At 44.9% G+C, this 24278-nt stretch overlaps 1 protein-coding gene across 3 annotated transcripts in view; it reads left to right on the top strand.

The window, feature by feature from the left end:
• Nucleotides 1–24278, top strand: part of PARPBP (PARP1 binding protein) — a 76346-nt gene that overhangs the window by 37066 nt on the left and 15002 nt on the right. For all 3 annotated transcript variants that reach the window (XM_006138034.4, XM_006138033.4, XM_075938977.1), the window contains 3 exons: nucleotides 3139–3322; nucleotides 14261–14439; nucleotides 17392–17473. In XM_006138034.4, coding sequence (XP_006138096.2) covers nucleotides 3139–3322; nucleotides 14261–14439; nucleotides 17392–17473 — 445 coding nt within the window. The remainder of the gene's footprint in view (nucleotides 1–3138; nucleotides 3323–14260; nucleotides 14440–17391; nucleotides 17474–24278) is intronic.

The following is a 24278-nucleotide window of genomic DNA, read 5'->3' as shown; positions in this document are numbered from 1 at the left end:
ATTCTTGGGACCAAAGTCCCAAGGAGAAGGGAATGTGGGGATAGAGCAGATGAAAGGCCAATGTCTGATTGCTCTCTGTACTAAGTTGTTCTCTTCTTTCTTCTGAGCACCGTATGATTGATACAGGGGGTGTGGGAATTATCAACCTGTCTTTCAAGTGTCCTGTACCCTACCTTCTAGTGGGAGGAAGGGAATTCTTCTTTGGACAGTCTTCTGGCCAGGATTTTAGGAGAATATTCACTTAGGACTGTGTTTAAAATCTCAGGGTAATTTTGGGGAAAAATAGGACCACTTGTAAATATGCTGTTCTTTTACTACAAAATATGAAGCAACTTTCTAGTTCTTTACCTGCAACATGGCAAAATGCTTCTGCACATCTATGTGCACTCTCTTTACCTTATATTCAATACTGTAGAATTGGTCTTCTGTCTTTGAAGATGTGACTGTTAATAAATTTACTATTTTTTAAAGACGCTAGAATTCTCATCCATACAAATTCATAAACTCTGTTCTTTGGTCTTATTCTACTACATCATATTATGTATAGTTTGATTTTTTTTCCTCTGCACGTTTCAATCATTTTATATCCTCCATTCCATCTTTTTGTCAATGTACATCTTTCCTTACTGAAATCTCAGACTCTCTTTTTTCCCCAGTGCTAACTCAATATACTTGAGCTTCTTGCTGTAAAAAAAGCTATGGTTTCAAAGAAACATATGTCCTCAGTTTTCATACATCAGGTTTTTTTTTCCTTCTCCACTTTGCCTTAAGCTTATCTCTACAATTGGTAAGGCTTTACCCTAGAAGCTTGCATCTGAAGAGCGGTTTCAAGTTCCTTTCCTCTGCTTTACCACTAACTAAAGCTAGTAATTGTCTTTTGAGGGAGTACTTGAAGGACCTACTCTACTGCCACTGAACCAGAAAAGATGGGGCTACTGTGAAGATGTCTGAATGTTTGCATGACTTTGTCCATATTTACATATGAATGCATGTGTTCACTGTAATGACTGCTATTTGAACCACTGAAACCTCAGTTAAATTTACATTCTTTACCAAATGTAAATCATCCTGTTGATAATGGCCCTTCAACAGATACTGAGGTAATATTCCAGATCCATTTTCAGTATGAAAAATAGCTTGCACAGTTTTGTTAAATGAGGTTTTTCTTTAACCCATGGCAAACACTACCATTCCTTAATCATATTTTCCACTATCATAATTTATTCATCAACCACTTCCATCTATTTACGGGTAAATATTATTAAACATTAAAATAATACCTTTCTTTCTATGGATAGAGGGCATATTCTTCCCTCAGCCAGGGCCTCTTCTCCCTCCACCTCTACCCTCAGCCAGAGCCTCTTCCCCCATCTGCCAGCCTGGTATTTTCTCTCCCTCCCCACCTCCCACCATGCAGGTCCTGTCGCTGGCGCAACAGAGCAGCTGTTTTTAAAACACTGGCTGCCACCTTCCATATTGTAACCGCCAGAGCTTCAACCAGCCACTGTGAGGCATGGTTCAGGGAGCTGGGCTTCACCCCAATCCTGACACCCCAGTGGGGTGCAAGTCCTGCTATGGCTCCCTGACCCCTGCATGGATCCTGCTGTCCAAGCCCTGATCAGCAGTTTTTAAAGCAGTAGCTGCCCTCCATGTGGTGGCTGCCGGAACTTCAGCCACCCACTGAGCAGCAGCTCAGGGTCCCCCTCTCCGTGGTCCATGTACCCCAGGTCCCCCTCTCCATGGGTCTTGTTTCAGCTATGGGGAAATTTTGAACATAATCAAATCTGTAGCCATGGAGGAATGCATCTCGAAGTGATAGGACAATAAGAAACAAAGTAACCACACCACAGGCATCTCTGAAAAGTTAAGATAACATATGAAAGTGATTTTTTTGACTTTTTTTTTATTTCCTTAAACCTGTACACTGGTAATATTTGTAGCCTGCCTCACTTTGTTTGCTCTCTGTACATCTCTGTTACTCTTTAAATTCTGTTTAAACCGGTTTATTAGTATTAATTTGGTGCTGTTGAGGGGTCCCATTCTGTTGTACCAGGTACTGTGCAAACCAATTAAGATATGATACCTGCATCAGAGTTTCTCTAGCACAATCAGGAGTGCCTTTCATCCTTCATGAGTTCCTTTGTAATTAGGAACAAACCTGCCTTCTTTTCCAGTCTTTTTATAAAGGCTGTTGAACTTGAGCCCTGTTACTACCATTGCAGATTAAAATGTATCTGTTATGTCAAAACTGTATGGATAATCATAGTCAAATTTGCATTGCTATACGTGCCCTCTGAAGCCTGGTCTATACTAGACCAGGCAGGTTGGTTTAAGGTATGCCATTCAGCTTTACAAAATGTGTAGCTGGTTTCAGCTTATCTTAAGCCGAACTGCTGCAGTGTCTATGTTGCAGGAGGCCAATGGGAGCACGTGTTCCCATTGGCTTCCCTTACTCCTCACAGAATGAAGAGAAAAGGTCATCAGTGGGAGCTGCCCGTAGCATTTGATTTGGGGGTCTACACTAGACCCACTAAATCGAACACTAGAAGAATGACCTCTGGAGAGTCGATCTTCTCCATAGTGTAGACTTGTCCTGATTGTGAAGGAATCTTTCCTATACTGTGATGGAATAGGAAATTGTACTCCTTATAATAAATATCCATGATTACCTAGTTTCTTGGTAATCTAATATTTTAGTTAAACTGAAAACAGATTGGTTGGTAGAAACAGAAATATATTTGCAAGTGAAGTAGTATACCTGTTTATTTAGTGGTTCAGTTCTCTTAGTTTACCAACATGTGTCAAAGTTCTATCAGCAAAACAGAAATATGTGGATTTGCAGAAGATAAGTTTAATCAGAACTTTCCTTGCAGCCAAGATACTGTCTTTGTCTTGTAAATCAGAGTACTTACAAATGTTGTATTGGTTACCTTTTTCTTTTTCTTTTTGGTTTCTCTAATCTTTAATATTTAGTAAACTATTATGTCAAAGCATAGTGTTTTATTGCATACTGCTGTTTTATTTAAAAGATCAAAGCTTTTCATTTTGATTAACTGTGAAGGCTCTATGTTCAGAACTAATAGGTATATTAAAGTATTGCCAAGATTAATGTGGGGATGACTCTGTGCCTATTTTCAGAATTGCAGGGGGGCGAATTCTATCAACAATCAAGATGCACTTGATAAAAGGACGAAACAGTGGGGATCCATTTTGTCGAGCAGCAGAGGAAGTTTTACAAGATTTGGATTTGAGGATTAAAAATATTATCAATTCTCAACATGAAGCTATGACTGCTAGTACCACTGGAATCAGTCCAGCTCGGGTAACAGGTCTCCTTTTGTTCTCCTACTATATAGCTTTACAAGAAAGTCAATGCATTTTTTAATAGCTTGAAATATATAAGCTTTTCTCAATAATAAGAATAGTGTCATTTCCGGTGTAGCATAGTGCACTTAAATTTGTTGAAAGACTCTTTAAGGCCTTTAGGATTATAGTGCAGGATTCAAAAAGTCATTATACTTCAACTAAAATATTCTTGCATTAAAATTATGAATCTCTATTAAAATAACTTTTTTAACATATAATTTATTCCTATTCATAACATTTTTGTAAAATATTAAATATTAGTAAAATAACTCTTGTCCGCTATTGATACAAATACAATTACATTTTAATTTAAATTTCCAGATAAAATTTTGTTAAGATGAAGTTAAGGTTGAGAATATAGATGAGTAATTAGGATAACATATATTGATGACATAGTTATGCCCAAGTCAATGGATATAAACTCAGGGCATTCTAAAATTTGAATTAAATCCAAACCTATACATCAATGCATACACAAACAACCTTAACTGTGTTCTGTAGATACCATGCAATAACCATATGACAGTGATTACTGTTTGTGGTCCCAGATTATATTAAAGTGATTTAAACTGACATGTAAAGGCTCATTAAATGTTTCTCTTTGTCTCCCTATCCCCCTTCTCATTTTAAAAAAAAGTATTACAGTGCAGAGTTCAGGTTATTTGGATTGTAGAAGCAACGTGCTTTCCATAATTTAAAATGTTTGGATTTCTTTTAAATGTGATAATAACTCTGAATTTTCTTTGGTTATAATGCTTTGTTTTGGGATCTCTTAATATGCAGTGTACTTGCAGAGCATTAATAAGTAATTGGTGTGTTGATCCCAGGATATTAGATGGACAAGATGGGTGAGGTAGTATCTTTTATTGGACTAACTTCTGTTGGTGAGATAAATAAGCTTTTCAGCCACACAGAGCTCTTCTTTGTTACCCATCTTATCTCTTTGACATCTTTTACTGTAGATTACTAATATGTATGCTCCAATCTTAACTTCAACTTCTCTTCAGTTTTGTCTAAGAGTTTTCTTTGTTCTGTGTTCCAGTATGAAAGTTGAATTTAAAAAGACAGAATGCTATTCTTTGATATTCCTAATGATTTGAAGGGTTCACTTAAATTATTTTCTATATTTTAACTTTGACGGTCCATAATGACCAATTGGACTGGCTGCTTTATGCCAGTATGAAGCAGGACAAAGCAGTTACAGTGTATATCCCATTTATCTCCCCTCTCCTGTCCACATTTCCCTTTCTTGCCCCACATTGCATTACCCAGTGCTGTTTCTCTTTCACTCTTCTCCTTACCTACACATCTTACTTCTCTCACCCACTAACTCTCGGTATGTGGACACTTACTTCCTCTGTCCTACCCTCTGAATGGATCTGGTACAACTGGTAGCTTTTGAAAATAAATATTTTGGATTAATAATCACTCTTGTTTTTTTTTAATAACTGAAAGCTTTTCTGACAGCTGAGATTTTTGCATGCAATCTTCTTATTCAGAAAAACTGTCAACTGTTATATCAAAATGGCTGCTATCCCTTGTTGTTCTCAATGGAACACAGAACATGGGCTGATTTCCCCTATCAACATGGCCACCATTTAAGCTAAGGAAAATGTTGGCATCCTGTATTGTAGGGAGGTGGAGAGGAATACTTGGACCCATTGAGAAGAATGGGGAATAGATACCTGGGTACCTGCGAGCAGCATATATTGTAAGTCCTTTGAGAACAGTGGGGGATTCAGCAATATTCAAAGAGTGTGGTTTTTGGTGAGACTCTCTGTAGAAGAATATTATTCTTTAGTGTCTGCTGGTAAAAAGTACAGTTGTCAAAAATAATAGGTGTAAAATAGCCATTTGTTCTTTAAATAAATCAAAAATAGACTGTTCTTATTCATTCAATGAGGCTTTTTGACTACAGGCAGTCCCCGAGTTACGCGGATCCGACTTATGTCGGATCCGCAGTTACGAACGGGGCACTTCCTCTCCCTGGTCTCGAGCAGACCAGGGAGAGGAAGCAAAGCGGCGGCGGAACGCGCGGCCAGCTGACAGCCCAGACGCGTCTGGGCTGTCAGCTGGCCGCGCGCTCCGCTCTGCTCCCCCCCCCCCCCCCGTCTGCAGACCAGGGGGAGGGGGAGCAGAGCGGAGCAGAGCAGAGCGGCGGAACGCGCGGCCAGCTGACAGCCCAGAGTCTGGGCTGTCAGCTGGCTGCGCGTTCCGCCGCTCCGCTCCGCTCTGCTCTGCTCCCCCTCCCACTGGTCTGCAGACCAGGGGGAGGGGGAGCAGAGCGGAGCACGCGGCCAGCTGACAGCCCAGATGCGTCTGGGCTGTCAGCTGGCCGCGCGTTCTGCCGCTCTGCTCTGCTCCGCTCTGCTCCCCCTCCCCCTGGTCTGCAAACCATGGGGGGGGGGGGAAGCAGAGCGGAGCACGCGGCCAGCTGACAGCCCAGACGCGTCTGGGCTGTCAGCTGGCCGCGCGTTCCGCCGCTCTGCTCTACTCTGCTCCCCCTCCCCCTGGTCTGCAGACCTGGGGGACGGGGAGCAGAGCAGAGCAAAGCCGCGGAGCCCAAGGGCAGCAGGATAGCCACGGCGCGTCTGGGCTGTCCCGCTGCCCGCGTGTTCCGCCGCTTTGCTCCCCGTCCCCCTGGTCTGCAGACCAGGGGGACGGGGAGCAAAGCAGAGCAAAGCCACGGAGCCCGAGGGCAGCAGGATAGCCACGGCGCGTCTGGGCTGTCTCGCTGCCCCCGTGCTCCGCGGCTTTGCTCCGGACGCCTGTGGTTCAGCAGCTGGGGCGCTGCCGGTTGGTCCCGTAGCGCCGCTCTGGGTGCCACTGGACCAACCCAGCAGCACCCCAGCTGCTCTGCCCCAGGTGTCCCCTAGTCAGCAGCTGCTGAAAATGACCAGTGGCTGACTACAGGAAGCCCCTGCCCCGGGCTTCCTGGAATCAGCCGCTGATCAGTTTCAGCAGCAGCTGACTTGGGGATGCCTGGGGTTCTTAAGTTGAATCGGTATGTAAGTCAGAACTGGCGTCCAGATTCAGCCACTGTTGAAACTGATCAGTTTCAGCAGCGGCTGAATCTGGACGCCAGTTCCGACTTACATACAGATTCAACTTAAGAACAAACCTACAGTCCCTATCTTGTACGTAACCCGGGGACTGCCTGTATATGGTAGTCAGTGAAGAACTTTTGGGACAAAAAATGTCTGACACTGGCTGCTATATTTCCTATAGGATTCACTAATAATTCTGAAGCGTGAGAAAAGAGAGATTTTTTTTTTTAATCCACAATGCTGTGATTTTTGCAGGGGGTATGTTGTTTTTTTGTATTGACAAAGGTTAGTCCCTTCCTGATGTGCAAAATAGAACTTCATTGTAACTAGAGAGCCACAACTGATGCCTTCGTAATGTGGTATTGCTGGGAAGACTGTCTAATTCACTTCTGAATAAAATAATCTTGAAAACAGTTACTTTGCAGCAAACAGATACAAAACTGTTATTCTGGCAATATTTTTCTTTGAAGTATCTCAGAGTGGGAATCCCTGGGCTAAAGCTAAATAATTATTCCATAGAAAAGGAAGCTTTGCTTTACTTAATTATGTGAAGCCTGAATTAATGCTTATAGTTGAGACTGCTGGTTTTTGCAGTTTCCCCAGTAGAACAGTTGTGCCATGACACAACATATTGTACAAAAATCATTATGTGGCAATGTAATGACTTTATTGGCTCAAAATAAAATTTTAGGGAAGTCAAATGGTACTGAAATAGAAAATTCTGTTTTAATTTTAAGTGAAAGCTGTGTCGGGGTGCGGTCACAGAAGACCCATTGGAAGTGCTTCCCGGAGTGCTGACGCAGCCACTGACGCTCACCTCTTTTCTCTCTGGGGCTCTTTACTACCCTGTGTAGTAAGTTGAGGGTCAGTAACATAGAGCCAGCAGGCCTGAATACAGGCCTGTAACATGAAAACAGCAACAGGCCTGCAATCTAGTGAGCAAGACTTTGGTTCAGTAACACAGGAGCCAAGAATGAGGCCCTATTGATAACTGTGTAATTGTGTAAGTTAGGTGGAGCATGGAAGGACACATGGAGGCACTGGGTACAGACTATAAGCCAAAGTCTGGTACAAAGACTCCCCAAAAACTAATGCACATACCGACCTAGGTTCAGGACCTGGTCAAGATTGACAGCATGAAGGATAGTAAGTCCCCCTTCCCTAAGGTGAGGGGTGGTAACTAGGCAACAGAGGGTGGCAACCTGGTACATAAAGAAATGATGTAACTTGTTTGTACATGTCTATAAAAGGACACCGCAAATGATGCTTATCGGCCGACCTTGGGGGGTGTGGGGAGGGGTGCACTAGGCACCTGAGCGGCAGGTGTCATTGTCTAGACTTACAGAATGCACAGTGGCTTAACTCTGACTAACCGCTGTTAATATCTGTTATATGGCAGTAGGCCTGCTATGTGTTGGTACCTTGTCAACGTGGGCCAAGTGCGCAGTGGTGTAGGTGTAGGATTGTAGAATCTCTGCTACCAACTGTCAGAGCTTCGCATTTGACAATAAACCTACTCAACTGATTTCAAACCTTGCATGAATCTGTCAGTTCCGAGGGCTCTCAGATCTCCTGTGTTGACCCAAGTGCACGGGGTCTAATACTCTAGATAAAGGGAGCACTGATAGTTACACACGCAGCCAAAAGTTTATCATCACCGACGGAGTGCAGGTTCTGTCAGGAGTGCACTGGGACAACCCTGAGAATCCTGACCAGCCGACACTGAACACTGCCAGCACGAAACTGCCAGCTACGACACCGCCATGGTCATCTCAATCAGAGTTGGAATTGGATGCGGCATCGGTCCGTTCTTGATACAGCCACTCCGGTCATGCCAGAAGGGACCTGACGGCGCAGTGACAGCAACAGTGGCCACTATCTACACAGTGGCCTTTCTGGACACCCTTGGCATATCATCAGTCTTGGGGTGCACCAAGGTCGATGGTGTTGGCAAGCCATAGGGCCTGCTCCCCTTGGGATAGATGCCATTCGAGGGCACCGTCGGTGATGGAATCCCGCCCACCCCCTGAACTCCAAGACCAGGCAGGGGTGTCAGGTGGAGCAGATGTGGGACCCCAGGCGCAGCTAACTGAGGACACCTTACCCGCACATGCTTATTTGTCCTTGTCTCCAGACGAGGCAGTGGCAGGCACCTCCATGTCTGGCTCCCCAGCAGTGGACCATAGGGCGCACTAGGAACTGCTGCTTAGGGTTGCCCAGAGCATGAATCTCCCCTTAGAGGAGATACGGGAACCAGAGGACCCCATGGTGGACAACCTCTCATAGGAGGGGCCCCCCTGGGTGGCTCTACCAATCATAAAGACCATATAGTGGAACTATACAAACCTATGGCAGACCCTATCCTCAATTCCCCTGACAGCCAAGGGCAACAAGTACGAGTTCTTATACTCTCATCCCAATACCTCATTGATTGTGGTCTCAGCAGTCAATGAGAGGGAGAGGCAAGGCTAGGAAGCCCCGGCTCCCAAAGCCAAGGAGGCCAAGAAAACCGACCTATTTGGCAGAAATGTCTACTCCACAGGGTGCCTACAACTAAAGATCGCCAATCAGCAGGCGATCCTTAGCCGCCACGCTTCTAAATCGTGGGAAGTGCTCAATAAATACAAAGAGTTGTTGCCCACTGATGCCCACCAGGAATTTGGAGACCTGTTGGAGGAAGGTCATATCATAGCCTGGACATCCCAGCAGATTTGGCCCTGGACAAGTGGCCCTGGACTCAGCAGATTTGGCAGCAAGAATGCTCTCAACTGGAGTGGCTGTGCACCGATCTGGGTGGCTTCATGCCTCAGGGTTTCCCCCAGAGATCCAGTCCACATTACAGGCTCTCCACTTTGAAGGCAACAGCCTGTTTTCAGAACAAACTGACTCCAAACTGCACTCTCTCAAAGACTCCCAAGCAACTATGAGATCCCTAGTCATGCATATCCCTAGTCATGCATATCTGCCCTCAGCCTCAGCAGCAGATTTGCAATAGGAACAATAACAGAAGGAGAACTCGAGCCCAATAAAATAAGCAGAGGCTCAACTCCTCCAAGCTTCCCCCTGCCTCAAACAGGCCTTTTGAAGGTGCACCCGAGGGCAGAGCACCAGACCTGCTGGATATATTCCCTCTGTTTTCAGCCATGCCATCCCACTTCTACCATGCGTAGGCCAGTATTATGTTGGACTGTTGGGGTCTCCACATGGTTGGAGAGGGGTACTCCCTGCAGTTTGCATCCCTATGCCCTCACCATCGCCTTTCTCTGTTCCTCTTCAGAGACCCCTCCCACAAGCATCTCCTGAAACAGGAGGTCTAGTCGCCCCTCAATATAGGTATGATACAAGAGGTCCCTCGTTAAGTCAGGGTAAGGGTTTCTATTCCCACTATTTCCTCTTTATGCAGTAGGTAAAGTTCAGGATGGTCACTCTGGCCACAATAATCCCTTATTTGGGTCACTGGTTCACACTAGATCTGTTCAACACAAAGGATGCATATTTCCACATTTCTATCCTTTCATGTCATAGGCGTTACCTCAGATTCACAATAGCAGGTGAGCATTACCAATTTGCAGTGCTACCGTTTGGCCTTTCTTCGGCCTTGCGAGTGTTTACCAAATGTGTGGCAGTGACCTACCTGTGCAAGAGCGGGGGGGGGGGAGGTCCAAGTTTTCCCATACCTGGACAGTTGGCTGCTAAAAGCGACCTCCAGAGACCAGCTTCTCGCTCACATACACCTCATGTTAGAGCTGTTCAAAACTCTGGGCATCCTCTCAACAAGGAGAAGTCAGTCCTGAGTCCTGTGCAAAGATCACAATTTATAGGGGCAACACTAAACTCATCCCAAGAGAAAGCATTGTTGCCAGAGTTGAGGTCCCAGACCATTCGGGACTTGATAGTCACCTTCACTCAGTGTCTGGTCACAATGACAAGGACGTGCCTCAGACTTCTGGGCCACATGGGATTGTGTTGCCACGTGATCACATAACATGTGTCTACACCTAAATATCCCTTCAAGGCTGGCTCACCTCAGTTTATGTACCTACACTTCACAGTCTGGACATGGTAGTGGCCATCCCCCACAGGGTGACAGAATCTTTCAGGTGGTGGATGGACCCATTAAACCAGTCAGAAGGGTTTGCCCCATTAGGCCCCACATTAACACTGGTGACCAATGCCTCAGATGTGGGGTGGGAAGGCTCATCTAGGTGGCCTGAGGATCCAAGAACTATGGTCACCCACAGACGCGAGTGTTTACATCTCTGTGAAAGAACTAAGAGCAGTCAGACTGACTTGCCAGGTGTTCCAACCCCAGATGCTGATGCAGGGCCTCTGTGTCAGTGTGTATGGACAGTACTACTGCAAAGTTTCATCAAGCAGGAAGGTGTGCGATCATCCTGGCTCTGCAGCGAGGCGCAGAGACTGTGGCATTCTCTACCAGACTACAGAATATGCTGGAGGAAGTCCTCAGCAGGAGGTCCATGAGTGGTCAGTCTGGGAAGATGTGATACAATCAATCTTTCACAGTAGGGGGACTCCCCTTCTAGATCTGTTCACCACCTCAGAGAACAAAAAGTGCCTGGACTTTTGCTCATTTCAGAATCACTATTAGGGTTCCATGAGAGATGCATTCACTCTCCATTGGAGGGGAACACTCCTCCTGTAAGTGTTTTCCCCCAATTCCACTGGTACATCGGGTCCTGCTAAAAGCCCACAGGGACAGGGCTGGTCTAATTTTGTTAGCGCCGGCGTGTCCGCGTCAACGTTGGTTTTCCATTCTGCTCAACTTGTTGGTAGAAGCCCCAATAGCCCTGCACCTGTACCCGGACCTTCTGATGCAGCATCAGGGGCGTCTCAGACACCTGGATCTGTGCTCATTCCATCTAACAGCATGGAAATTGGATGATTCAGTTTGCTAGAGGTTCAATGCTCCTCTTGGGCAGGAGAAAGCCCTCTGCCAGGGCGGCATATTTGGCCAAATGGAAAAGGTTCTCCAGCTGATGTGTGGAGCGGGATGTTTCCCCTGGGTTGGTGCCTATTTCAGTGGTGCGAGAGTACCTGTTGCACCACCTATTTGGTAAAAGTTCACTTGGCGAAGGTATCTGCCTTTCACCCAGGCTGCTTCCAATGTTCCCCGTTTGGCCACTCCATGGTGCCACATTTTTAGAAAGAGATTAGACAGGTTATATCTGTACTGTTGTCCACCTGTACCTGCTTGGGACATGGACCTGTTGCTCAATAAACTCATGGGACCGCCCTTTGACTCAGTGGCTGAGTGTTCATTGCTTCATCTCTCTATGAAGGTGGCCTTTCTCGTGTCTATTACCTCAGCAAGGAGAGTGTCTGAGCTGAGGGCTCTATCTTCAGAACCATCGTATACAGTCTTCCGCAGGGACAAACTGCAGCTCAGGCTGCATCCATCTTTGCTACCAAAAGTGGTCTCCCAATTCCATCTGACCCAAAAGATTTTCCTTCCAGTTTTCTTATCCCAAGCCACACTTTAGAGCTAAGCAGAGAGTGCTACACGCTGGATGTGAGAAGGGCATTAGTCTTCTACATAGATTTCATGCAGGAATGATACATACACCTAAATGAGATATACAGACCTAGCAGATTATGACATTAAGATTGATAGGTTACATGAGGTAATTTGTCCAAAGCATCTTTGAGTTGTGCATATTTGTGTCCATAAGTACATTTCGTAAAGCGTGGGGAGGGGGAGGTCTGTGACAACAGCTATAGTTGAAGTTGCTGTTCCTAATTACTAGTTGATAACTTACATTAAACTAAAAGTATTACCCATGGGGCTGTGCGTCCTGGCTGCTGAGGTTGAGGGCACCATCCCTGCTGCTGGCTTCTTCTCAGGGCCAGCCATGGGTGGAAGGCGCACCCTGGCCATCTGCTTTGCCTGGGGAGAGGAGGACCCCAGAGGATAGGGCGGGGAGGAGGGGCCCACTTATTTCAGCCGTCGGCTTCACCCCTGGGATAACCCGGTGGTGAGAGTGCTGCAGAGATTGTTTAAGATTAGTTAACTGATTCTCAAAAAATCTGTTGCTACTTGTCCTATTTTTTAAGAACAAATTTAAACTGTGAAATGTTTTATATTTATCAAGTAACTGATTTTAAAAATCTTCTGTATATTAACAAACAAAACACAGGATTGTTACTTTTTTACTTAATTTTATAGCAAACCTGCAATTCTTGCAGTCCCGCAGGTATTATGAAGTTCTGTGTCCCTGCTGCTGAGAGTGGCACTGAGCATTTCTGATGTAGATTACTTTCTTTTACAACTTCTCCATTTATGTGGAAAATCCGGAGTGATCTAGTGCAGTGGTTCCCAACTTTTTTTTATACCGCAGACTGGCAAACCCATTCACAAACTGTTGGCAGACTGGTAAAATTTTATTTGCTTATTCATTATGCAAATAACAAATATTCAAATGTTCAAATAAAATATTACTGGTCCAAAAAGCCCCAGCTCCCAGAGCTAGTCAGCCAAAAGCCCCGGCCAAACAGTCAACTTCAGCAGTTGCTACATGGCAGGCAGCGCCGCAGTTGAATTCGACTCTTCATGGTGACCCTGGAGTCCAGAGCTGGGGTACACCATGGCCTCCTGAGGTCCCCAGTGCCAGCCCTAAACCCTAGAGCCCCCCACCCCTCCACTACCCCCCAGCGCCTGCCACTGACCCCTGAGTTCCCTGCACCCAACCCCCCACAGTGCCAGCTTCCTGCCCTCAGAGCCCCCAGTGCCAGCCCCCACCCCTTAAAATGCCCCATCACCAGACCCTCCAGTACTAGCCTGTTTCTAGAGCCCCACCACATCCAATCCTTCCAGAACTCCCCCCAGTGCCAGCCCCCAGTCTCCAATATTAACCCCATCCCCATAGCTGCCCAGTGCCAGCTCTGCCCCCATAACCTCCCCCACTACTAGCCCTGCCCCTAGAGCTCCCCGTTGCCAGCTCTCCACCCCAGATGCTTTATTGTCCTCCATTGTCAGCCCCCCTGTCTCTTAGAGCCTCCCACGCCTTACAGCTCCCCAGAGCTGCCCTCAGTGCCAGCCCCTCACCACTAGCCTTGCTCCTGGAGCCCCTAGTGCTTGCCGCATCCCCCTCACCTAGCTCTGTACTGCTTCCCAGCTGTTAGCTGAATGTTGCTCCCTGGGTTGCGGTTGCTCGAAGGCTGCTATACTGGGCTCCATGTGGCCCTCCTGCCACGCAGTGAACCACTCTTCTGCATCTGAGAGACCCCTCCCCTACCTGGCGCTGGTTGTCTGAGAGACAAGAAAGGACATGACTTTCCCAACAGCCCCGGTGGGAGGGGAGGCTTTGGGCAGTGTACCCCAGCCCTGGCCCCCAGAGCCACCGCGGCATGGCAGCCACTCCGCAGACCAGTGGTTGGGAACTGCTGATCTAGTGTGTATGTAGGAGTGCATAACCTACCTCTGATCAGGTCTGTGAAAAGAGTTAGTTAATTTGTAAAAGGGTTTGGTGTTAGACGCCCCAAATGTATCTGTGTTTCCCATAGTACTCAAGAATATGTGATGAGAACTATTCGTTATTTTGCAATTTAACTTCTGTAGTGTGGCATCATTGTTCAGATTCTGATATTTAGTTGTATATGTTATTAAGCTCATGTTTCCAACTAGCAATTAGCTAAATATCACTAATTGCCTGGGGGTAGGAGGAAAATTCTCTTTGGATGGGTTATTTCACAAATGGGGGGGATTTCTTGCACCTTCTGCTGAAGCACCTAGTTGTTGAAGATGGATTCCTTGTTTGTATGTGTGATGCACTGTATTATTTCTTATTTTATGCTCTTGTTAATATTTAATAATTTCTGTTTACTCTCAGCCAAAATTACATGCCATAAACCATGGCACTGCCTACTGTGGCAGAGAAACTGTAAAGGCTTTACTAGTTCTTCTGGATGAAGAAGCTGCCAATCTTCCTACCAAAAACAAAGCAGAACTACTATATGGTGATGAAAATGTAACTCCATTTGGAATCACCTCTGTCTTAACACTCTTTAGGTGAGTACTAGTTTTTTCTCTCTCTATAAAAAGTTTTCGTGCCAACTGACAGAATGATATCATCATGGTCTCATGCTCTCTGGCCACGAAAGCAACCAGAGAGAGGGGGTTAGGTGAGTGTAGTGAGCACGGGGTGCAGCCCGTTAGTAAATCCATAAAATAAACTCCGTGTAATAAATGGTCTTCAGAACACGATAATTGTTCTTGCTTATACAAGATAATCCTTATGCAAATTACTTAGTAGCAGACTATGTGATGTATTGTCAGTTTGCTGTCAGTTTGCTGCCAATTTCTTTTCTTTATTTCAGTATAATTTTCACTTTATTTGAAGTAGCTTGTTCATGGCTCCAAAACATAGTTTTGACACCAATAACGTATTCAAATAAGTTAATCTACCACATTAAGGGTCACTTTTAAAAGTAAGAAACTTTACCCAAGCCGAGGGATCTTTTTTTTTTTTTTTTTTTTTTTTTTTTTTTTTTTTTGTTAAAATACTGGAAATCATATTTATTTCCTTTTTTCCTTCAGACTCCCAAATCTCTGAACAATTTGTATTTCCTTAGCACCTTTATCCTGAGGATCTCAATTGCTTTACAAACAATAAAACTCTCAATATTGTGTGGTGGAAAGGGATCACTTCATTCTTTACCTAAATACAGGCACTTGCAGGGTATAATATTGTTTTTAAACATGTTTAAAAAATGTTTTACCTAGTTGGTGAAATGTATCACTCTCTTAAAAAATAGCAAAATATGGTATTTTTTATATCACTATCAATAAATTTGAAATGCAAGCAAGCTGGTCACTGGTACAAACACAGGATATATTAAACCTTACTATAGTTTTCCAACTTATTTAATCAAAATTCTGCATTTTAATATCAAATAGCTTAGTTCCAAGTATTTTCTGAATTTTAACCAGTTTATTTGTTGTGTCTAGAGATTTTGTTTTTTATACTGAATGGTCCCAAAAATCTGTTTAAATTTTGTGGTCAGTTGTGCCTGGGATCTGACTGCTTTACAGAAGACTGTGTTTATTTTAGGGCCAAGGCTAGAATGGCAAACTCATGTATCTCATGTATGGAACATTGAGAGATTCAGATAATTTATCTTGATCCCTTCCTTATAGCTTTGGCTCCACTGTTGAGCTTGTGAGAACTTTGTTTAAGTGATTAAATTGGATGGTTCCAGAATTTTATCTTTTGATTCTAAAACTTGGCAAGAAGTTCAAATAAATAATAAATATATTAAAACCTTTCCAAAAAGGTATCGCTAAGAAGTGGTTACAGTCTCCTTTATCTGCTATTGATAGTGTTTTGTTGCTGGTATCTGTGTATCTTTTGGCACTGAATGTACCAACATTAACAGTAAATCATGCAAAACATTTTTTAACTTTCCAGATGAAGTGAGATTTTTCTCACTGAATCAGTTTCTTTTGTGTGTACTGTAAGTCTGACAGAAAATGTTTCATCCTTCCCTTATTAAATGGTTCCCTGCTGCTCTCCACTGGAAACTTTCCTAAAACAATTTCTTGTATGTACATATTCTTGTAATGCAAATATTTAAGAAAAATAAGGGGAGGTTGTAATTATTATGAAGTCTCACTGATGGCAGAAAAGTATTACCTGTTGTGTTTCCCATAACATTTTCAGGTTTTTTGTAGCCACCAGAGGAAATGCAATGAAAGTACTATCAAAACAAGGAGACTGTGCTCCAGCTATGGTACTATCTGTGTTTTTAGGGTAAATTTGGAATTAACTTAGACTAAATATTTCCATAATTTAGTAAGAATATGTGCCCAATCCTTTCTTCTCTGGTTTCCCTTCCTCACTGATAAGCTTTCAGGGTCATACATAACTTTGATTCTCAGTTTATTGTCAAGGGTATGTTTCTACCAAGGATGCCATCTTTGGAATTTCATTTGTCTATTTCTCCCATAACTGTTTCTGTGCTTTCTTGCATAATGCTCTCTACTGATTAAATGCCCTTCCTAAACTGGTCTGCAAAGCCACTAATCTCCTGAGAACCTACTTTTGTAGGCACTGTGGAAGGAACTAGCTCACTGAACTAGAGAAGCTACCCATGTTGGCAATTCATGTTGCCAAATATTTACCTCATCTTGCAAAAGTCTTAGCACATTTAAAAGCACCTTAAAGAGACTCAGTTCTTCAGTGGAACACCTAGAAAGGCTCTACCCCTGCTGAAATTAGCATGACAGATGTCCTGATTTTATAGGGTTAGTCCTGATATGTGGGGCTATATCATATATTACCCACCCCGTCTCAATTTTTCATATTTACTATCTGGGTATCCCTAGCCGAAATAAAACCACTGCTTGTCAGTGCAGGGACATTAGCTGACAGTGGTGATAAGGAGATAATTTTTTAGGTAGGTTGTATGTATGTTTCCAAACAAAGAACAGATTTTGTTACTGAAAGAAGCAAAACCACTTGTGTATGCATCCAAATCTTGTGTGCATGAAAATAAACTATGCACAACTGAAAAATAGAAGTGTAATTATCTGTCTGTGAGAACTTCCATTTGTGTGCGTGTGTGTGTATATGAGAGAGAGAGAAAGAATAGTTACTGAGGAACCTAACCAGAAGTCTACAAAGACAATAATGGGAAGAAACTTGCTGTAGCACCACTAGTGCCACAAGTAACAAAGATGTGCCTTCGGAATCACAACTTTGTGGTTAAACTTAAACCCTAACAAGATATGCCAGTTGCTGAAACCTTAGTCATAAATGTTATTGTTCTTCCCATGAATATAGCTTTTTTTTTTTTTCAGGGTGGGAAGGTGTGGGAGAGGAGCAGGAGAAAAGTTAGAGGACCAGAACCTTTGATTTCTTGATTCTCCCTGTTTCTGAGGAGCTCCTAAGCTTAGTAAATTTTGTTACTTGATTATACTTCACATTTTGTAAGATTTTTTTCTTTTCTTTTTTTAATGTAGATCTCCAGCACAATCCAATGGGTCTTCTCCAAAACCTCTCAGACAACGTATTAAACCATCTGTATGTGAAAGACAAATTAAGGTGGTGTATGGTTATTTTATATTATATTATAATATACATTGTATGATTGTAATATATATAAAAATGTTTTGTGTATATGTACCCAGTCTCTCTCTCTCTCACTCTCACTCTCACTCTCAAACACGCACTCACAAATGTTGTGTGGGTATGTTAATAACATACCTATTGGTAAATTTTACCAAAATCCCAATTGAAAAAGTATTCCATAAATGAGGAAGCATATTGGTGATTACCTTTAGATATATCTCCTTATAGAGGAAGCAATAGGCCTGACTAGAAGAGACACATGATATATGAAAACAGCAAAATTTGTAGGAAAAAGAGACTTTAAAACATGGTTGGGGACAAGCTATCCTAATGAATTAAGGCATGTTGAATTAATGTATATATTTTCATAGTCTGTGTAATTTTAAAAAAAAAAGTAAAAGCAAAAATGATTACAAACACATGCTGTACTTAACTCTTAATTTTGCATTCCTGCTAAATTGTTCTCTGTAAAAGAACCCTACTGTATTTTTTCAGTATCATTTTATGGATATCTTTTTATGTTTCTAGTTTCCAAAATCCTGTTACAAAGCAAGAATTCTCTGAATAAGAAACTTAAATACTTAAAATGCAAATCTTAAACTCTATATCTTATTCTGTACAGACAGAAATCTTACTTTATAATAGTTAGATATTGTTGGAAACATCATTTAGGAGAGAGATTTTTTTAGCAGAAGTACAAAATTGAGTCTGTATTGGGACTATGCCAAGAATAATCCCTTACATGTGGATGTTGGGAGCTAAATGACCACCTGGCACCATTCCTAGGTGCTGATGCCACAAAAGAAGAGTAGATCAGATCGAGGCAGAGTCCTTAGTCAGGGCGCTCCGACTCTTCAACCTCAGCTTCAAGGCCTGTAGCTCCAGGGCCCTCGTGCCAGTTGAGCTTAGCCTGGGATCCCAGCCTGGATGAGGACCCGATTGATGTGAACTGGCCTTTGACCCCAAGCACCTTTGAGGCAGCCAGGGAGTTGATTGAACTTACATCTTCCCCTGCCTCCTCAGCCAGCACCAGTGCAACAGAGGGACTCCTGTGCGCAGCCCCGTACTGACATGTTGGCTTCGCCAGAGATAGGCTGTTGGCCTCCCAAGGCAGTACCGACTCTGACACTGGTGATAACAGCACTTTCGTCCATGCTGCATCCCCCAGCACCGACCACTGCCTCTAGTGAAGGACCAGCACCGGGTGCCTCAGCAGCACAAGCGCCTTCCATGGCACCGGTGCATTTGATGCCTACCCAGCACCGTGGCAAGCCTGCAGCCAGAGTTCAATACAGCTCCTGGCACTGGTCATCATGGCCCATCAATGGCTCTACTGTGATTGGGCTTGAACTGCTCCCTGGACTAGGACATCAAGTCCCTGAGTTCCAGAACCACAGTCTCCCACTCCCACTGCTTGCACCACTCCTGCTCTCAGCACCATTCCCAACACCTCAGTGCAGTCCCTACAACAAATGTCCCCCATGGCAGTACTTGGCCCAATGGCCCTTTTGGATCCCATGGGCATACCAGCAGTCCCAGGGGGTCACCCTTTCTAACCTCGAGGTTCCACTCATTCAGGACTGTGGGTGCCTCGCTCTGCCACCCTGCTTCCTCACTCCTCAGCCCTGGACCATGGGCATATAGGGAGTCTCCCAGATCCTCCCTGGAGGGGGTCACAGACTCAAGCCCCCAGAGGTTGCCTGAGCGATTGGCAGCTTCTCAGAGTTTAGAGCATCCTCAAGAGTAGAAGGATAAGGCTGCTAGAGAATACTCGTCTTCCTTTCCTGATGAGACTTTAGAGGTGTCATCCCCTTCTATGCTCTCTATGGATTCCCAAATCCACCAGGACCTGGTTAAGCATTTCGCTCAGAGCCTAGGGGTTCAGGATAAGTGGGTCAGAGGACTTTGACCTGACAGTGGACATCCTGAATGTGGAAGTCCCCTTCAGGGTATCTTTGCCACTCTACAAGACAGTGGGTAACATCACAAAGACTTTGATCTCTAGGCCATCCATGAGCATCTTTTTTCTCACTCACCACACTACGCAGTGGTGTAGCATTGTAAAATCTCTGCTACCAACTGCTATAAGACGGCAGCAATGTTTTATATCAACAGACAGGGTGGTTCTCATTCCTTTCCCCTATGTCGAGAATCCCTCCTGCTTTGGGAGTTCTGCATCACCCATGCCATTCACCCAGTAGCTTCCTATCTTCTGGGGCCTCAGTGATCTGGCAGGGACCAGCTCAACAGATCTTTCAAGGGTCATGAGTAGTGCCTCAGGGTGGATGTGGCCTTGGACATTTTCTTCAGGTGGGGATTTTCCCATCTGGACCTGTTCGTGTCTTGCAGCAACACAAAGTGTCCTTGGTTCTGTTCCTTCCTCAACCACAGTCCAGTGTCCCTAGGGTATGCTCTTATAGCACCTTCCCTCCATTCCTGTTGATTCACAAGATGGTCCTCAGAGTCAAGGAGTTTAGGTCTTCCTTGATTCTGATGACACCAGCATGCCCTCAGTAGCACTGGTTCTTCTTCGAGTAGTGTCCCCATGGGTGCACCACTCCGGGTGCTGGTGCATCCTCGCACCACAACCAGAGATTTTTCTATCCGTGTCCGCTGTGCTGCACACGTGCCCCCTCATGCCGTTGGTGTTGGTTATCTGTGGCACAGCCCCCTCAGTTCCTTCTCGACTGTCCTCGGCGGCAGTCAGAGCTCCTTGTCTCACCCCTTTTTCAACAAAAAAAAACAACAAAAAATTGTTAATTTCCCCTAGTTTTCCTCATAGTTCCAAGTTTTGAGATCCCTCCCTCGCCCCTCTCCTTCCCGTCAAAAAAAAAAAAAATCCAAAACTTTTTTTCTTCCGTCATCATTGGCCTGTTGAGTCTTGTCACACCTAATGCCCGGATCCCCTGGCTTCAAGTGATGTGAGTCTTGCCAAAATGCTATGACCATCTCGACGGGTATTCCTCATGCATAAGGTGCCTGGGAGAAGCCCATCAGACACAAAAGTGTCCTCACTGCTCTAACTTGACAGCCAGAGCACACTGTGACCACACCAACAGGTTAAAAACCTTTTTATACAAAAAGTCGCTCCAGCCAACTTCTGAGGACAAATCTACCTTAAAATCAACATCTGAGCCAAAAGGTATGGACAAACGTGTCTCTCTACCTCTTCTGGCAAAACTATGTCCAAAACCAGGCTGTCTCCGACCAGATCCCTACCCTTGGCACTGACTTCCATGAGGGTAAGTACTGTGAACAGGCTCAGCACCTCTGGCATGGCATTGTCCAAGATGCCAGCACCACACAAGAGGGCCCACTGGGAGCCCAAACAAAAACAACTGGCACTGGTGGCACCGACTGCACTGGCCACACCAGCCAGCCTTCACAAGCACCAGCCAGCACCAAAACTGCCATCTCAGTAGGCACTGGTCACGGTACTTAAGAGACCCCGTGCCAAAATGCTGCCTCCCGAGCACTCGTTGCCATCAATGCCATCGGCCCCGACATGGGAACATCTACATCACAGGTCTCCCATACCTAGCCGTCTATCATCGACACCACTATCTCCATTCTTCTCCATACAATCGGTGCATTCCCATAGATCACCGATTCTGCCATTCTCTCCAAGCGAAGCTAGCACTGAGCCACACAGCCGCTTCTCATTGCAACATTCCAGCCCAACACAGAGAGGTCTGTCTTGGGATACTGGTCCTATTATACATGCATGTCCACCGTCACCACCACTGGTATGCACACCACTACACCTACCCACCACCCTTTTACTCTGGGCAATGACAACCATGGGACTCCCGTTCCCATAGGAAGAGTCATCATGTTGCACCTTCAACAACCTCCAGAGGACCACTCCACTCTCCTTAATCTGTACCATCCATGCCGCCGCCGAACTCCCCTGTCCAAACTGAAATAGAGGACTCTCTGTCTGAAAGAGAAGACAGGTCCCCCTGCCTGATTCTTCCTCCTCACCAGAAGCAGTGGTCATCTTCATCACTCTGCCTCCATCAGACAACTAAAAAGAGTTCCAGGAACTTTTTAAAAGGGTGGCACTAGTGTAAGAAGATTTACAGGAGGTCCAAGAAAAGCAATACCACCTCTTGTGAAGCTTGCAGATCCCCCAGTCTTCCAGGATTGCCCTCCCGATTGATGAGGCATTATCGACCATGCCAAGAACATCTGGCAAACTCTGGCGTCCATCACTCCCATCAATAAGAGAGTGGATCGCAAGTACTTTATGACACTGAAGGGAATGGATTTTCTTTTTACTCACCCTCCCCCAAATTCCCTAGTGCTTGACTCCGTTAGACACAAATCGAGACAGCCTAATAATATCAGATCTACACCACATGACAAAGATCACAAAAGGATGGACATGATGGGATGCGAAGTATACTCTTCAGCCACTGTGATCCTTTGAGCAGCAAACTACACTGCCGTGCTAGCAGATTACAATTACTCCAGTTATACCAAGTTGCAGGAGCTCATACAATTTCTGCCCGAGCACAAGAGCCCTATCCTCCTCAGCATCATGCAGGAGGGCCAGACCGTCTTTCATGACATTACAGTCTGCAGTGGATGTTGCCAACACTGCTGCCTGCATCACAGCCTCGGCTATTGTGATGCATAAGATATCTTGGCTCCAAGCATCAGGGGTACCGAGGGAGTTGAAGCAAAAGATTGAGGATCTGCCCTTTGACAAGACCAACCTCTTTGTGGCAAAAACAGATGAGGTACTTCATTCGATGAAGGACTCCTGCATGACACTCTGGGCTCTGGGCATGTATGTATACGCCCCCTTTCAAGCAAAACAGCCTGATACAATACTTATCAAAGGCCCAGGGAACCATACTGACCACAATCAAGGTATGATTTCCATCAAAAACACAGGCTGCAACGACATTGTCCCCAATGTCAACAACAACATCAAGCCTCAGCATCCCAACCTCATACATCAAAACAACAGATTTGAAGGTTCAGTCGAGAGCCAGAAAGACACTTTTCCTGCGGTCATACCATCAGCCAATCATTTACAGTTCAACCATCGCATCCTGCCCTTTTTACAACAATGGGCACAAATAACATCGGACAAATGTGGATAGGAGCTCATCCAGTTCGGTTACTCCATCTCCTTCACCTCCCTTCCTCCTATCCATCTTCCCACCCCGTCCCTCTTCAGGGACCCCTCTCACGAGACCCTCCTTCAGTGAAAGGTGCTTCACCTTCTACCGTTAGACACTATAGAACCAGTACCAAAGGAGAGGATTTTACTCAACTTATTTCCTAACACAGAAGAAGAATGGAGGATGGAGACCCATTCTGGATTTAAGGAGGCTCAACAAATATGTCACTTACTGACAATTCAAAATGGTGACCTTAGCAACAATAATTCAGCACTAAATCAAGAAAATTGGCTTTTGACTCTTGATCTCCAAGATGCATATTTTCACATAACAATTCATCCCGCCCTCAGGTAGTTTCTATGATTCACAGTTGGTCTTCACCATTACCAATACCGAGTGTTCTCTTTTGGCTTTCAGGAGCTCTCAGTTTTTTCAAAAACCCTAACCGTCGGCACAGCATACCTATGTTGTCAGGGAGTCATAATATTTCCATACTTAGACGGCATGTCCTTCCAAGAAACACAGGATGTGGTCAAGACCTTCTGCTCCAGCTTGGGTTCTATATAAACTACCAGAAGTTCACACTCCATCTTACCCAAACCCTAGAATTTATAGGAGCACACATCATCACTGGCACAGCCAGAGCAACTTTGCCCACGCAAGATTTGAGGTTCTACGCAACCTCATAGTAGTAGCATGGGTGACCTCTACCACAACAGTCCGCAAATGCCTAAAAATTTTAGGCCACATGACCGCTACAACCTATGTTTTCAGGCTGGCCAGGCTCATATGAGATGCCTTCAATCTTGGCTCTCCACACTTTACACTCCATCCAGAGACCCTCTCTCCAAGACAGTTACCATTCCACCATGGGTCTTCAGCTCCTTAGACTGGTGGACGGATCCACACAGTGTTCTAACTGACGTTCCATTCCACCAACCGGCCCTGATACCATTACGACCAATGCCTCACTCATGGGATGGGGAGCTCTCTTTGTGCATGATTTCAATATCTGGCATTGGTTGGTCTGAAGGAGGGGCAGGGAGTAGCAAAAGTTGCGCTACAGATAGCTTCTGATGCAACACACTCAGTGACAAAGACGATGGCCATTTCTATGTGGCAAGCAGTATGGCTCAGGTCCTCAGGATCTCAACAAAGATTCAACAATCCATCTAAGACTTTCCCTTCTATGATTGTGTTCTGTTTGTACAGGAAATAGAGAATAAGTTGTACAGCCTCGGATTCCCACACTGCGCTTAAGACCTGTACATCCCAGAGCAGCAGTGGAACCATTTTAAAACCCAGCTTCTGCACCCCCAGCAGGGTCAGCCTAACCAAAAGTCTGCCTCAAAGAGGGCTAAAGTGTACAGATGCTGGCAGAGCCACCATGCCTCTGCCTCCATCCAGGCCGGCTCCACTCATTCTCAATAAGGGTTGAAATGCCCATTTTGAGAGTGCATCCAAGGGCAACATTCCAGCCACTTTGGCATCTCCTATGCCTTCCTACTTCTCCAGCCACCAGTTGTTTTTTCTCTGATAGGCACAGGGCTGTACTGTTCAATTTATTTATATCTTCTCACCCAGACCTCCCAGGAAAGATGAACTTACTTTGCATGGAGAGCTTTTTGGAGCCATACGAATAT

The sequence above is a fragment of the Pelodiscus sinensis genome, chromosome 1 (assembly GCF_049634645.1).
Source record: "Pelodiscus sinensis isolate JC-2024 chromosome 1, ASM4963464v1, whole genome shotgun sequence".
Taxonomy (NCBI): domain Eukaryota; kingdom Metazoa; phylum Chordata; order Testudines; family Trionychidae; genus Pelodiscus; species Pelodiscus sinensis.
The sequence above is the reverse complement of the archived record's forward strand: the minus strand, read 5'-3'. Positions and strand labels throughout refer to the sequence as shown.